This window comes from Octopus bimaculoides, chromosome 23 (genome assembly GCF_046866305.1).
Source record: "Octopus bimaculoides isolate indiv1 chromosome 23, ASM4686630v1, whole genome shotgun sequence".
NCBI classification, from domain to species: Eukaryota; Metazoa; Mollusca; class Cephalopoda; order Octopoda; family Octopodidae; genus Octopus; species Octopus bimaculoides.
This window is the reverse complement of record NC_142950.1, coordinates 19,061,212-19,077,673: the sequence shown is the minus strand read 5'-3', so window position 1 is coordinate 19,077,673 and position 16,462 is coordinate 19,061,212. Positions and strand designations below refer to the sequence as shown.

General features: G+C 36.7%; 1 protein-coding gene across 1 annotated transcript in view; it reads right to left on the bottom strand.

The window, feature by feature from the left end:
* Positions 1 to 16,462, bottom strand: part of LOC106867817 (uncharacterized) — a 110,713-nt gene that overhangs the window by 63,477 nt on the left and 30,774 nt on the right. Inside the window, exons 2-3 of the mRNA XM_014912840.3 lie at positions 3,424 to 3,721; positions 1,372 to 1,501 (exon numbers count right to left, since the gene is read on the bottom strand). Coding sequence (XP_014768326.1) covers positions 1,372 to 1,501; positions 3,424 to 3,721 — 428 coding nt within the window. The remainder of the gene's footprint in view (positions 1 to 1,371; positions 1,502 to 3,423; positions 3,722 to 16,462) is intronic.

Sequence of the window (16,462 nt, the reverse complement as noted above, 5' to 3'; positions counted from 1 at the left end):
ATGTATAAAGATGGAAATCTCCTGGAGATTAAGAGCAGAATAGTACATCATATTGACTTTAAAAACTGTTTAATATACTTTGTAGTGTATCGTGGTTGCATAACAAAATGCTGTCTCCATACAAGTCATTAGAATTTATGTACCATCTTTCAGGAATGGGTTTAATATGTAAATTGATATATCCAATAACATTATACCACTATATATAGTGGCTATTTAAGCAATGAGTTTATGGATGATTAATAGCTTAGATGGGTGTTGATGAAGAAGCAAACTCTCCCCAAATATGGCATATACACCCATTACCCATTTTTCATCCCCAATCTCATTGTTTGTTTACATCTGACATCTCAGATATGAAACGTCATAACAAAATCAGTGCTGGCTATAATTTCAATGGAAAATCTATAGAGATGACCTTAACATATGATTTAAGAGCACTGCTAACACAGTAGTACATGGTATTGACTCATAAAAATTGTCTAATATACTTTGTAGTATATTATGGTTGCATAAGAAAATGCTGTCTCCGTACAGGTCATTAACTTCATTTCATGTTGCTCCAGTCTACTCAATTATAAATGGATAACTCTATGACAAACTGGCAATCCATTCAGTTGGAATGTTGGCCTGCTTGCCTGGCCAGCAGGGTAGAATCATTCGAAAGCTCATAAATTAGTGGTTTAGCAAAAGAGACTGATAGAATAAGTTTCAGGCTTTAAAAAAATATAAAAAGTTTGTACAGGGGTCAATTTGCTTGACTAAAACCTTTCAAACCTTTAACATTTAAACCAGCCATATCTGGCTCAAATTGGCCAGATTTCGCATCTAGTACCTACCCTACAATGTCATTCTAAAAATAAGGGATCTCATCATCAAAATCCCAAAGCTACAAGATAATATATGATTAATTTTAAAAGATGTGAATAAATAAGTTTTACATTTTATAAAGTAATCTGAATGCTAAAGGGTTAAGCCAGTTCTGCAGCATAACCACAGTTGAGTGACTGAAACGAGTAAAAGATGAAAGGTGATGCTGTCATGTTGTTCCTCTGTTAAATGTCTTGGTGATTCAGCTTTGTCATCCTAAAATGCTGGAGTCAAAAACAATGATTTCTGATTAAGGTAAAAAGCCAGCAATTTCAAAGTTAAGTGGCGAGTGGGAAGAGGGGGGTTAGTAATTGATATCATTGACCCCAGCATGTGACTGGTATATTATGTTATCTAGAAGGATGAAGGTAAAGTTCGTTCAAGGAGGATTTCAACTCATAATTTAAAGAAGCAGAAGAAATACTGCAATACATTTTTTTCTCCTGACATTCTAAACTTTTCTTCAATAAGCTGGTTATTTTAAAGAAATAGTCAAATTACCTTCCATAAGGGTTGTTGTTTACTATATTTTGGCTGGCCGATTCTTGACCTTCCATTCCAATAAGAGCATTGCGACGTCCTGGTGAGCAGGATCGATACCTGGACATGCGCTTGCCGGTGTCAATCTCTCCTGTTAATGGAAAAAATATGAACAAAATATAACATATTGACATGTATGTAGCTGTAAAAGGTACAATAAGGAGACATGTGTACTGGTAATATTTCCTCATAGCCAAGGCAGCGAGCTGGCAGAATTGTTAGCACGCCAGGCAAAATGATTAGTGGCATTTTGTTTGTCTTTACATTCTGAGTTCAAATTCTGCCGAGATCAACTTTGCTTTTCATCCTTTTGAGAGAGATAAAATAAGTACCAGTTGAGTACTACAGTTGATGTAATCAACTTACTCCAGTCTTGTAAACTGCTTGCTTTGTGCCAAAATTTAAAACCAATGTTACCTCATAGCCAGATATGTTTGCACAGAGTACTGAAAATGAACAACTCATCTTGTAAAACAGTGACATTCATTTATAACTATAATGTGATGTCCAAACAAAGAGGCACAAAAACACACATTATCTATCTATCTATCTATATATATATATATATATATAGAAGAGAGGGGGGCAGGTAAACGGAGATATAGATATATAGAATGGGTGTCTTATTTTCCATCTACCAAAAACCACTTAACCTGGGGCTATAGTAAAAGACACTTACCCAAGGTGTCATGCATTGGGACTGCACCTGAAACCAATAGGGAGACATGTACTGGGGAATAGTTAGTCATGGATGTGAAAGGCATGTGGGCTAGTGGCTAGAGTGTTGGATTCATGATCCTGAGACTGTGGGTTCAATTCATTGACTGAATGGGGCATTGTACCCTTGAACAAGGCATTTCATTTCACATTGGTCCAGTCTGTTAAAAGTACTAAAATGTATTGAAAGTACTACTGCTGATGCATCTCTCTTTCACTCTCTCTCTCTCTCTCTCTCTCTCTCTCTCTCTTCAACAATCCCAGATGCTGTTAGAAGGTTGAGAAGGTGACTGTAGAATATAGTTTGAGGAAGATTTGAGTGTTATGATCAAATAACAGAATTAAAGGTTCTTTCATTTGCTCAGTGTGAAGGTTCAATACAATGTCTGTGTTTTATGTGAGATATTATTTTATTAGGTAATAATTGTGTTGAGCAATGATTGTCAATTATTTTCTGACTTCTTGACATGCTAGAGATTAAAATAAATATTTGCTGGTACACTGGGGATCACACAGAAACAACACTGAAGCATATCACATGGAAAATTTTTTAAAAAAAGGAAAAATCATGATTTAAAGTTAGATGTTTAAAAAAATATACAGAAAACTATTGCATAGCTGGCTTTGATTTTATGCATGACATAGTACTGCATGGGACTGAATCAGCCAGTTAACCAGTTATGAAACATATCATGAAAATTATGCTAACACTGTTTACAGTCATTTTGAAATAAGTGAGGAACTCTCTAATGTAAGGGAGAAAACATTGTGGTGGAGGTGGCAGTGTTGACATTGACAGAAGTGACAATGTTGTAATTCAGGTGGTGGTGGTCAGTGGTGGACTGGCCAGGTTGCCAGCTTGCCCGATGGCACATGGGCTCCTGCACCATTAGAATCGATATATGGGGGCCCATGTTAGTATCTAAGGAGCCCATCCCCTCAATTTGAGAATTTTTTTTTCAATCCTGGAAGAATGCATTATTTCAGCCTAGCTATGTTTGTAGACAGTTGAAAAGAATACTTTTAACCAAAAAAAATTAAATGGTAGCATTGTAGTTGTGGGTGGGCCCCCTTAGTCTCCTGGCAACCAATATTTTTAGACTCAATCTGCCACTGGTGGTGGTAAAACTGTAGAGGCAGCGACAGTAGCAATGATGGTTGTGGCTGTGTTGGTGGTGGTGATTGTGGTGGAGACAATGGCAAAGGTTTGACTATATGAAATAAGAAAACAAATAACATAGACAACTGAATAAACAAACAAATGAATAAATTAAAAAAACAGAATTTAACACCAACCTCCTGGGACTATGAGCTGAATGCCAGGTGACTTGCTACGTCGTGGAACTGGAGAGCCATAACCTCCTACATCCGCTCCTGAAGGTGAGGTTGGAGACAGACAGACTCCTGGGGATGGGCAATTTCGGTAAGTTGATCTGGACTGACGACCTCCTGAAGAGTAGGATGAGGTTGTACCATAGCCACTGTTGTCCATATACTGGTTGACCTCTGAGTAAGTATTCTGACCATAATCTGCTTGATTCATGTAGGCCTCGTTCCCATATTGGCCAGAGTCCACCATATTGCCATAGCGATCCTTTGAATTAGAAATATAAAAGAAAAAAGAAAATTAAATCCAGTGATCTTCATGGTTAATGTAATATTTAAGATGAGAGAAACAACTAACAGAGGGAGAAAATGGTGAGGTCCTTCTCTGGGCTACCTGAGAGAATTGAATGGGGAAGAGATGAATAAATTGCCTTGCTTAACCCTTTAGCATTTTAAACCAGCCATATCCAGCCCAAATACTCTACCTGTTTAAGTTCAAACTTGCCAGATTTGGTCTCTCACACCTACTCTACAATGTCATCCTAAAAATAAACAATCACATTATCAAACTCTTCTAGCTACAAGATAATGATTGGTTTATTCAAAACAATGTGAATAAATAAGCATTACATTTGACAGAGAAATCTAAAGATGGCTTAAATAAATCTCCAAACATTTCTATATCTGGCAAAGAAGGAAGAATTACATGCATGAAAATTCTATTTTGCTTTCTCATTATAAAGACGAGACAGACCTCCAAAATTACCCTTATATATATATATATATACTAGCAGAGATAGCCGGCATTGCTCAGGGTTAAAATGGTATAGTCTTTTATTCTTTTGCTTGTTTCGGTCATGTGACTGCAGCTATGCTGGAGCATCGCTTTTAGTCGAAGAAATCAACCCCAGGATTTATTCTTTGTAAGCTTAGTACTTATTCTATCAGTATGTTTTGCCAAACTGCTAAGTTACAGGGATGTAAACACAGCAACATCGGTTGTCAAGCGATGGGGGTACAAACACAGACACACACACATATATATATATACATATACATACATATATATATATATATATATATATATATATATATATATATATATATATATATATATATATATGTATAGATATATATATACATATATATATATATATATACACACACACATATATATATATATATACACACAGACACATACATATATGTGTGTGTGTGTGTGTGTGTATGTGTGTGTCTCCACTGTCCTGTTTTGCTCCCAGCTTTGACCCTCCATAAATCCAAAATTTTATTTTGGAATTTATGGGAGCAACTGTCTTCGAAGACTCATATTGTCATTGAATGCTCGAAATGAGGAGTAGATAGACAGCTAACAGCTGATGAAGGGTCGTTCTTTGTGTTACTTGTCCTGTTTTCCATTTTTTCTCTCGTTGTTTGCGTATTTAACTTATTTGTTTTTGTACTTCACGTTGTCTGCACAGTTGGTGATATCTGGTACCCATATATGCATATATATATATATATATATATATATATATATATAGCAATAAGAAAATGGAGGGGAATACGAAGCACTCATCAACTTGCAGACACTGTATTCCGTTGATTAATCTGTTTATTTTATAACTAAATTGACAAAAAACACAATATACAGACACTTATGACACACCATGTTATATCAACAATTAAGATTTCAAATTTAAAGGACATTTAGCAATTGGAGAAGGGACAAAATCTTACAGCTGTTTCGGCCTAGCGTTGGTATACTCCATTCTATCCCTATAGCTCCCGTACACTGGAGTAATTAGTAGATGAAAATGATGTAATGGGGGTACATGCATGATTCGCTAGGCCTCTTCAGAGATTTACAAAATTCAATACAAATATAAAATAAGAATAAAATAAAAAATGAATATATAAAAATATAAGGCACATAAAAAAGCCTACAAAAAGTATATAAAACCATATAAATAGTTATAAGAACTCCAATATACATGCCTATGCATGTATACATTACCATACGCAGATATACATGGATACAAAAACATAGCTACATGAGTACATATATGTGTGCTCAGATGCACATACACAGATGGCTGCACATGCATACCAAAATTACTGTGACTGTTGACTATTTTCACTTCTGTGACCTCATCAGTGGTCCTTTGCTTTCTTCTTTCTTATTTGTGTATCTTTCCTTACTAATGATCAGCCATTTTGTATTTTGTATTCCTATTGTATGTGTCTTTATTTGCGCATGTGTATACCCCTATGTGTGTCTATGTTTAGTAAGTGCATGGGGGGGGGAGTGCCTGTGTTATCTGTATCCCCACGTTTGTTTAATTTGTTTTTATTTATTTTGTTCATGTGTTTATACCTACTTATTTTTCTATTCTTTGTTTTTTTTATATATTTAATTTGATTTAATTTTGTTAACGTATATAATTATTTAATTCCATTTGTTTATCTGAAATTGTAAAAAAAGAATTCTTTTTACTTTCTTCCTTTTTCTCTCTCTGTTGTCCACATATTCTATAAAAACTCAATATGACCAAACTTTCAATAACGGACATTTGTTATGATCTTCGCCAAATATCTACTTTGATATTATCTATCCCTGTAAAACTCATGGATATTTATGTGAACATTTGAACATTTGATCATTTAAACATGCTTGTCCAATTCTTAATTCATAATTTTAAACTCTGCTAAAAATCTTTTGTTCTATATATATACTAGTATCATTGATAAACAAAAAATTGTTGAAACTAGTTTGGTATGTATGTGAATAAATTTGGTATGCTTGGTATGTATGTGAAAAACTACCCATTTTTCAAATTCAGGTGCATTTCAGACCCTGAAACAAATTCTCCCATAGTTTTTCCTGCATAGGAATACACTTCTTCTTTCCATGTGTGTGTGTGTGGAGAGAGAGAGAGAAATAGATTCACATGTGTATTTCATCATCATCATTTAATGTCCATCTTCCATGCTGGCATGGGTGGACGGTTTGACAGGAGTTGACCAAGCAGAAGACTGCACCAGACTTCAGTATCTGTTTTGACATGATTTTTACACCCTTTTCTAACACCAACAACCCCACAAGAGTGCTTTTACGTGGCATCAGTACAGGATCAGTTTTGTTATGGCCTTCCAAACACCAACCACACACACACACACACACACACACACACACACACACACATATAGATCAACAAAAATAAAGTATTCCATCAGGTGAGAGATAAAAAAATGGAACAAGAAGTAAGAAACAAAAGCAAGGAAACCAAGATCTCCATCTTCCCTGGTTGCACAAGCCATAATTAATGCAGTTGGTTTAGAACAAAATAACAGAAAATATGACAAAGTCTTTGAAACAGCAACTCAATCTGAAGTGGGTGGTGTTCTCCAGGTTGACAAAAGAAACCTGTCCATGTGTTTGCACCTGCTAATAATTTCAGATCTGGAATTAAGCAGTGTGGTGGAATTCCTGGATCTAAGAAGAATATGAGATCTTCATGTTATGCATAATTTGCTTTTCTTAGATTCATTATCTCTTAGATTCATTAACTCTTAGATTCATTAACTCTTAGATTCATTAACATATGGCTTGGATTTCTTTGTGTGATTCTTTACTTGATTGTATGTGGTGTGGAGTTGGACTTCAAACTCCATATGTGGCTAGCCAATTTAGTTGCATTATTTTTGTCAACATACCAGAAAGAAGATAAATAGTGTGCATAACATTTTTTTAAATCACCTTCACAAACCCAATGTAATTCTTTTTTCAAATTGTGTTATCTTGAACTGTTGCTGTTGATTCTGTCTCATATATGACAGAGTTTATCATACATACCTGATCAAGTGGGCAGGTTTCAGGATTTCAACAGTTACAACTGGGAGTGGGCTGTTGGTGATTGTGATATGTTATAAGGATCTTCGTATTGGTTCAGCAGCTGTATGATATTTTTACCGAACATCTTTTAAAAATCTTCCTGTATTTGTGATTTATTGAGAAACACTTATCTAAATGAGACAGGAATTTTTTGCCTATGCTATAGTCTTAACATTTAGGGAGAAAGGAGGGGCAAATCAAATTATTTTTTTGATCTATTTTTAAGATACATTTTTTTTTCAGTGAAAATATGAATCATTAAAATAAACCTGTGAAAATAATTTGGTTTGCCCCCCACCCCAACCCCAACACCACCCATTCTCCCTAATTATTAAATAAGCATTTCCAAAGAAATCTCCCTTCCCCGAAATTTGAAACCATTATTATTATTATTATTATTATTATTATTATTATTATGTTTTTTTTTCTTCTTCAAATTTTTTCCCATTTCTCGCCGAGTGTTTTCCGTACACCTAGGGCAGAGAAACGTTGTATTATTATTATTATCATTATTATTATTATTATCATTATTATCATCATCATCATTATTATTATTGAGTGAGAGAGCAGTGCATGCCAATTATGATTATTATTATTATTATTATTATTATTATAGGTGCAGGAGTGGCTGTGTGGTAAGTAGCTTGCTTACCAATCACATGGTTCTGGGTTCATTCCCACTGCATGACACCTTGGGCAAGTGTCTTCTATTATAGCCTCGGGCTGACCAAAGCCTTGTGAGTGGATTTGGTAGACAGAAACTGAAAGAAGCCTGTCGTATATATATATATATATGCATATATATGTATGTTTGTGTGTCTGTATTTGTCCCCACCCACCTCCAACAGCGCTTGACAACCGATGCTGGTGTGTTTACATCCCCGTAACTTAGTGGTTCAGCAAAAGAGACTGATAGAGTAAGTACTAGGCTTCCAAAGAATAAGTCCTGGGGTCGATTTGCTTGACTAAAGGCGGTGCTCCAGCATGGCCGCAGTCAAATGACTGAAACAAGTAAAAGAGTAAAAGAGTATTATTATTAAGGTAGCAAACTGGCAGGGTCTTTCATAAGTGTGGGAACAAAAGTTGCTTAGTGGGTGCAAACTCAGTTCCAACACAGGATATTCAAAGTGTTTTCATTACCCCACCAACAATTTCTGTGGGTGCATTTGATCCCCTGCACCCCCTGTTTCCAAACCTATGAAATCTTTAGCCCACCAGACAAAATGCTTAATGGCATTTCCTCTAGCTTTACATTTCCAGTTTAAATTCTGACAAGATCAACTTCACCGTTCATCATTTTAGGGCTGGTAAAATAAGCACAGTTGAACACTGAGGTCAGTGTAATTGATCCACTCCCTCCCCTAAAAATTGCTGGCCTTGTGCCAAAATTTGAAACCAGAATCATTAGCATGCTGGACAAAATGCCCAACAGCATTTCCTCTGGGTCTTCAGATTGAGTTCAAATGTTGCCAACTCTGACTTTATCCTTCATCCCTTTTGGGGTTGATTAAACAAGTACTGGAGTCAATATAATACACTAGCACCCTACCACCAAAATTTCAAGCTTTGCCCCTATAGAAGAAAATATTATTATTATTACTATTTTTCAGGGTAGCAAGCTGGCAGAATTGATATTGCAGTGAACAAAATGTGTAGCAACAGTTCTTTATGTTCTGAGTTCAAATTCTGCCAAGGTCAACTTTGCCTTTTAATTCTTTCAAAGTCAATAAAATAAGTACCAGTGAAAAGTGGGATCAATTTCATCGACTAGTCTTCTCTTCTCATAAATGCTGGCCTTGTGCCAAAACTTGAAACCATTATTATTGTTATTATTATTATTATGTTGTTGTTGTTTTTTCTTCCTTCAAATTTTCTTCCATTTCTCACCAAGAAGCTCATTGTATGCATTCCCAGTTTACACACGCAAATTCACAGGTAAAATATGTATTTAAAAAAATTAATAAATAAATAAATTCATGAATGGATGTTGTTTCACAGCGATAATGCTCTTCTCAGTACATGAGTCGTTCCAGTTAGCACGATTTTTTGCACTTCCTGTAGGGATGGTAAGCCTGGTATCATTTTCAAATAGGTTTCAGTACCTTTTTTTATCATTCCTAGAGATCCTACAATCACTGGTATGGTAGTCGCCTTGAGATGCCACATTTTTTCAATTTCTATTAGCAAGTCTTTATATTTACTGATCTTGTCAAATTATTTCGCCGCTGTGTTATGATTGCAAGGAATACTCATGTCAATTAATAAACACATCTTCTTTGTCTGATATTTTATAATAATATCCGGTTTATTAGCTTTTATAGTTTTGTCAGTATGTACAGGGAAGGCCCAGAGAATCGACACGTTTTCTCCCTCAGTCACAGCTTCAGGACAGTGTTTATACCATTTGTCAGCGGTTTTGATTTTATAATGCCGACATATTGTCCAGTGTAAACAGTGGCTGTCTCTGTCATGTCTTGCTTTATATTCTACAAGTGCTAAGACTCTACACCCTGAGATTAGGTGGTCTATAGTTTCAATCTCATCGTTACAGAATCAGCATTTTGGGTCAGCTCCATTTTTTATCACATTGGCTTGGTAGTTCTGGGTTAATAAGCTTTGGTCTTGAGCAGCTAATATGAAACCCTCACTCTCTGCTTTTAGCTCTGAGCTTCGTAGCCATTGATGCATGTGTTTCTGGTCAACATCAGCTTGTTTGCTAGAGGCCACATACTTGCCATGCAGAGGTTTCTGTTCCCATCTGCTAGCTAATTTTTCATGTGCTTTTGTTTTTGCAATTAATTTTATTTTCTTTGCAGCAGCAGTTGGCGCATTTCCTTCAACCTGATCAATCTGGTAGGTATCTATGAGATCAGTAGCGAAATTTTTGCTCTCCTTCAGAATAGAGTGAAGTTTTTTCGGTCTTTCATGTTTTTCAACAAGTTTCAGCATCCAATTGCTGGTTGTTTCAAGGTATTTGGCCAGTTTGATTGTGGTGGTTTTGTACATAAGTTCAATCTGGATCAAGCCTCGACCTCCCTGAGCTCTGAGAAGCTAAAGACAATCCACGTCTGCTTTTGGATGGTGCATCTTATTACAAGTCAGTAACTTACGGATTTTTCTATCAATTTTCATTATTTCACTGGTATTCCAGTTAAGCACATTGAAGCTATAAAGAACAACTGGGACTGCTAAGGAATTTATGGCTAACATCTTATTATATGCATACAGCTCAGACTTCAGAACTGCTGGAACTCTTCTATAACATTCCTTCCTAACCTTCTCTTTTATGCTTGCATGCTGGATACCAGAGCCTTCATTTCTTCCCAGTTATTTATAGGTTTGTTCTTGCTCAAGTTCCTTTATTACTGTTTCAACATCTAATTCTATTGAACTTGACTTTACCAGTTTCCCTTTTTTAAAAGTGGCTTTGGTACACTTTTCAAGGCCAAACTCCATCCCGATATCATCACTGAATCCTTTCACAGTATGTAGTAGTCCTTCAAGCTCTTCATCATCTTTGCCATATAGTTTTAAATCATCCATATAAAATAGATGGCGTATTTTCCTATTGTCAATTTCGTAGCCATTCTCTGTTCTATTCAGTTCACTTGAGAGTGGTATTAGTGTTTTATTATTATTATTATTATTATTATTATTATTATTATTATTATTATTATTATTATTATTATTATTATTATTTTATGTTTGACTTTTGTTTTGCATTTGTACAAGTTGGATCCAAGTCTCACCCAGAGACCTCAAGAGACAACAAGTTAGAAGTTCATGTAGGTGTTATGCCTAGGGTACCATATATTTGGATTTGTACAGTTTTGTTCTAGTGAATGTTTAAGAAACCATAAGAAAATTATGTGTTTGTTTTAAAATTTGAGATCACATAGACGGTATTTTACGTAGGATATGGGCAGTTCCCATGAGCACTATCTTTTGAACTTCAGCCATTTTGGGGTTTCCTGGTATCTGAGCTAGGTAGTAATCAGCCCGTTTCGCTGTCATTCCCAGGGCACCTATGACAATAGGTATTGTTTTCGTCTTCAGATTCCACATTTTGCTAATTTCTATTTCAAGATCTTTATATTTGCTTAGTTTTTGGTAGGTCTTGACAGATACGTTTATATCGATTGGGACAGTCATATCAATGAGGAGGCATGATTTTTGTCTGAAGTCTTTCAGTATGATGTCTGGCCTATTTGCGTCTATCTTTCTGTCAGTTTGAATGGTGAAGTTCGAGAGGAGTGCGATGTGATCATTTTCAAGTACTGGGGGTGGTTTGTGTTCCACCAGTTTTTATCATGAGGCAAGTCCAGGTTTTTGCATATTACCCAGTGAATATATTGTGCAGCTCTATCATGCCTGTTGAGATACTCTGTAGGCGCAAGCAGACTGCACATGGAGACAACATGATCGATGGTCTCATTTTGTTGTTGGCATATACGACATAATGGGGAGCTGCCGTTCTTTAATATGTTGGCCTGGTAGTTCTTTGTAGGTAGGCATTGATCTTGGGCTGCTATGATAAACCCCTCTGTTCCTGATTTCAAGCCAGAGGCCATTAGCCATTGATGGGTAAGGGCTTTGTCAATATCTGCATTATTCGCTCTCTTTGGGTATTTGCCATTGAGAGGTTTTCCATGCCATTTATCAGTCATAATATCTAAGGCAGCAATTTTGGCACGGGTTTTCAAGCGCTTAGCTTTTTCTGCAGGTGTTTCCAGTTCGTCTAATTCTTGAATTTGTTGCAATTGGAATTCACTTAGATATTCCTTTGCCTGTTTTGTTACTGAGTAAGATGCTTTCTTGCTTTCATGTTTTGAGACAAGTTTTAGCATCCAGTCATCAGAGTTTTTCAGATAGGTGTCTAGGCCAATTGTGGCTACCTTCATTGTTAATGCCAGCTGTAGAAGTCCTCGGCCTCCCTCTTTTCTTGGCAGATAAAGACGTTCTATATCTGTCTTAGGGTGGTGCATTCTATGCATTGTCAACAGTTTTTGTCTATTTTTCTGTCAACATTACATATTTCAGTAATTGACCAGTTAACGATATTGAAACTGTAAGTCACGACTGGTATGGCTAGAGCATTGATCGCTTTGATCCTGTTTCTCGCGTTCAGCTCTGTCTTCAGTATTGCTCTCACCCTGCGATAACATTCTCTTCTGATCCTTTCCCTCATCACTGAATGCTTGATATTGTCCCCTTCAATTACCCCTAGGTATTTGTAGCTCTCTGCTGGTTCTAACTCTTTTATGACATTTTGCTGGTTAAGGTTCACATTCGATGTTTTTGTCATTTTTCCTTTGATAAAGGTAGCTTTTGCACATTTATCAAGGCCAAATTGCATCCTGATGTCATCACTGAATTGTTTAACAATCGCTAGTAGGCCTTTGAGTTGCTGGTCAGTTTTTGCAAAGAGCTTTAAATCATCCATGTAAATGAGATGATTTATATTTTTATCAAATATTTTATAACCATACTGTGCATCATTGAGCAATTTTGAGAGTGGTATTAGGGCTAGACAGAAGAGGAGTGGTGATAGTGAGTCACCCTGGAAAATGCCACATGAAATTCTTACATCTCCAGCATTTAGAGATTCATTGTCATTGTTCAACGTCAGTGTGGTTCTCCATGATCTCATACTTACAGATAAAAAGTTTCGCAGGGTAGGAGCTATTTTATACATTTCCAGACATTTACTAATCCAGCTATGTGGTAGGCTATCAAAGGCCTTTTTATAGTCTATCCAGGCTATTGACAAGTTTTTGTGTCGCTTGTGACAATCTTCTAAGATCATCTTATTGATGAGTAGCTGATCTTTACAACCATAAGATCCACGTTTACATCCCTTTTGCTCATTAGGGAATATGCTACTTTCTATTAAAAAACTATAGGTGTACTTGGTTAGGACAGATGTTAGTGTCTTATACAAGCAGGTTATGGGTTGATAATTTTTTGGTTCGTTTGTTTCCTCATTTTTTGGAAGCAGGATTGTTAAACCATTAACTAGCCAAGAAGGCATAAAACTAGGATTTTGCAAAACATCGTTGTAAAGTTTTGTTAGCAGTTCATGGCTCTCTGAGAAGGCATTCAACCAGAAGTTAGGAATTTTATCCTTTCCTGGAGACTTCTATTTGCTTGACCTCCTGAGAGCAGATCTTATATCTTCTACCTTGACCCCCTCCCACTTTTGCTCCTCTAAGGAGTCTAGGTCTGTAGATATTCTATCAATCCAAGGGGCCTTTTCATTGTGTGTTTTATCTTCTGCACAGATTTTATTCCAAAATTCTTGCACTTCTTCTTTTGATGGGACAGACTTTATTGTTACTGGTGTTTTCCCTATCTTCCTGTAGAAATTTTTGGGGTTATTTTTTAACATGTTATTATCTCTGAAGAATCTAACACGCTTTTCATACCTTGCTATACGGGCAGCTTTAGCACATACCTTTTGCTTGATGGTTTCTATGGTGGTATCAATGTCAACTATGGTTTTCACATTTTTTTTTTTTATTATTATTATTATTATTATTATTATTATTATTATTATTATTATTATTATCATTATTCCTTTTAACATCCACTGTTCCATGCCTGCATGGGTCACACAGAATTTGTTAAGGTCACTTTTCTATGGCCAGATGCCCTTCCAGTCGCCAGTCCTCACCTGTTGACAAGTAAGGTAATGTTCCCAATTTGGTAACAAATAGTCCTGCTGACATGATGGTGACACTTGTTTACAATTACCATGTGATGTTAAGGCAAGGAGATAGTAACACACACACACACACACACACACAATCACACATACACACATACATATACATGCACATATACATTCAACACACTTCTTTCAGCTTCAGTCTACCACATCCACTCACAGGGCTTTAGTCAGCTTGGAGCTAGAGTAGAAAACACTTGTCCAGGGTGCCAGTGGCTGGGAAGCAAACTTCTTACCACATGGCCACGCCTGCACTTATAGTCAAGCCTATGCTTACATTAATAACTATGCCGATATTGTTATTATTGTTATCAATAATATTAATATGCCAATTTGTTGTTTTTGTATGTCCATACCTGTGGTGTGTGTCACACTTACTTCAAAGGAAGAAGTGAATAGTAAAGCAGGAGAGAGGAGGACAGAGAGGAAGTGAGAGAGAGTGAGAGAGAGAGTGAGAGAGACGGTGAGTAGTGACGGCATTCATTTTGTTATCAAATGTTTATCATACCACAAGAAAAGTTGATACATAGATACATTGTTAAATTAAAAGCGAGAGAGAGGAGGGACACAGAGGAAGTGAGAGAGAAAGAGAGAAAGTGAGAGAGACAGTAGATGCATAGATTGAATGAAAGTTGACACATTGTTAAATCAAAGACAACTACAGCAAATATTGGATGTCACTTTCACTTTTCATTATCATACAAGACTAAAATTAACTTGCAAGTAACTGAGTACTCCACAGACATGCATACCATTGACATAGTTCTCAAGGAGTTTCATCTCACACCGAATATGACAAGGCTGGCCCCTTTCAATTAGAGCTACAATTCATTTTGGCCAGCTGAGTGGACTGGGGCAAGATAAACCTTCAAGTGGTTGGAAGAAAATGAAAAATGATCTTATATAGGGGCATGAAAATCTTTTTAGTCATTAGGGTCACTGTGGGTGTTAATCCAGTCCTAACAGCGGCATTTGTGGGTCTCACAGATCTGGAGGCCAAGCCCCCAGATAACACCAATGCGCAGGTTGTTGTTATCAAACTGAACGTGAGTCGAGAGCGAATACACGACGGATTAGCAATTATTTCGTCTTAGCTTTCACTGCTTATACTAAACACAGGACATTTTTGCCTTACGATATGGAACATTTCCTTTTCTTTCACTCTTTTTTAAAAATGGCATTCTGTCGGTTACGACAACGAGGTTCTTGTTTATTTGATCAACGGAACAGTCTGCTCATAAAATTAACACGCAAGAGGCTGAGTACTCCACAGACATGCATACTATAAGGTAGTTCTCTGGGAGATTCAGCTTCACGCAGAATGTGACAAGATTGGCCCCTTTGAATTACGGCTACAACTCATTTTGGCCAGCTGAGTGAACTGCAGCAAGGTGAAGTAGAGTACCTTGCTCAAGAACACAGCGCGCCACAGGGAATCGTACTCATGACTTTATGGTCATGGACTGAATACTCCTAACCACTGAGCCACGTACCTTCAGTCTCTTAACCGTAGAAAAAAGGGGTGAAGCGATAGAGACAGAAAAAGGAAAGCCTAAGTCATTTACAATGACAATTAGACTGAAATACGCTCAATCTTTTTTTGCTTCTTTGCTTTTCACAATGAAGAAGCGGTAAAGACATTTAGCAATGAATAGAGGGAAAGTCTTTCAGGTGTTTACGTTTTTATTCTGGGAGTTCTAGAATGTTCGAGTGTTAGTTCTCTCTTCTTCCCCCCACCCCAGTACTTATTTGCCTTCTTCCATAGTTCTTCATGTCTTTTAGTTGAGGGAAAAGACCATGTTCTTTTTTTTTTAGTCAGGCTCGTTTAATGTTTTCTCTACAAACTACAAACAAGCCTGTCTCCCTTCCTTTTTTTTCGTACAAAAATTAATGCAAATTTCGAACGGAGTATAACTGTGAAAAGAGTCCAGGAAAATGGGTGATACCCCCTACAAAATAGGTCGGGGAGAAAAGTTGCCAACAGGTGGCTACACAAAATTCAACTATATACTTTAAAGTGTGTCTTCTACTATAGCCTGGAGCCAACCAAAGCCTTGTGAGTGAATTTGGTAGACAAAAACTGAAAGAAGCTTGTCATGTGTGTGTGTGCGTGCGTCCATGTGTGCGTGCGTGCATGTGTGCGTGCGCGCATGTGTGCGTGTGTGTAAATGTATGTGTTTGTGTCTGTGTTCGTTCCCTACCACCATTGCTTGACAACCAATGTTGGTGTGTTTGCATCCCCATAATTTAACTGTTTGGCAGAAGAGACTGATAGCATAAGCACCAGGCTTACGGGGAATAAGTCTAGGGATTGATTTCTTCAACTAAAGGGTAGTGCTCCAGCATGGCCACTGTCAAATGACTGGAACAAGTAAAAAGAATAAAAG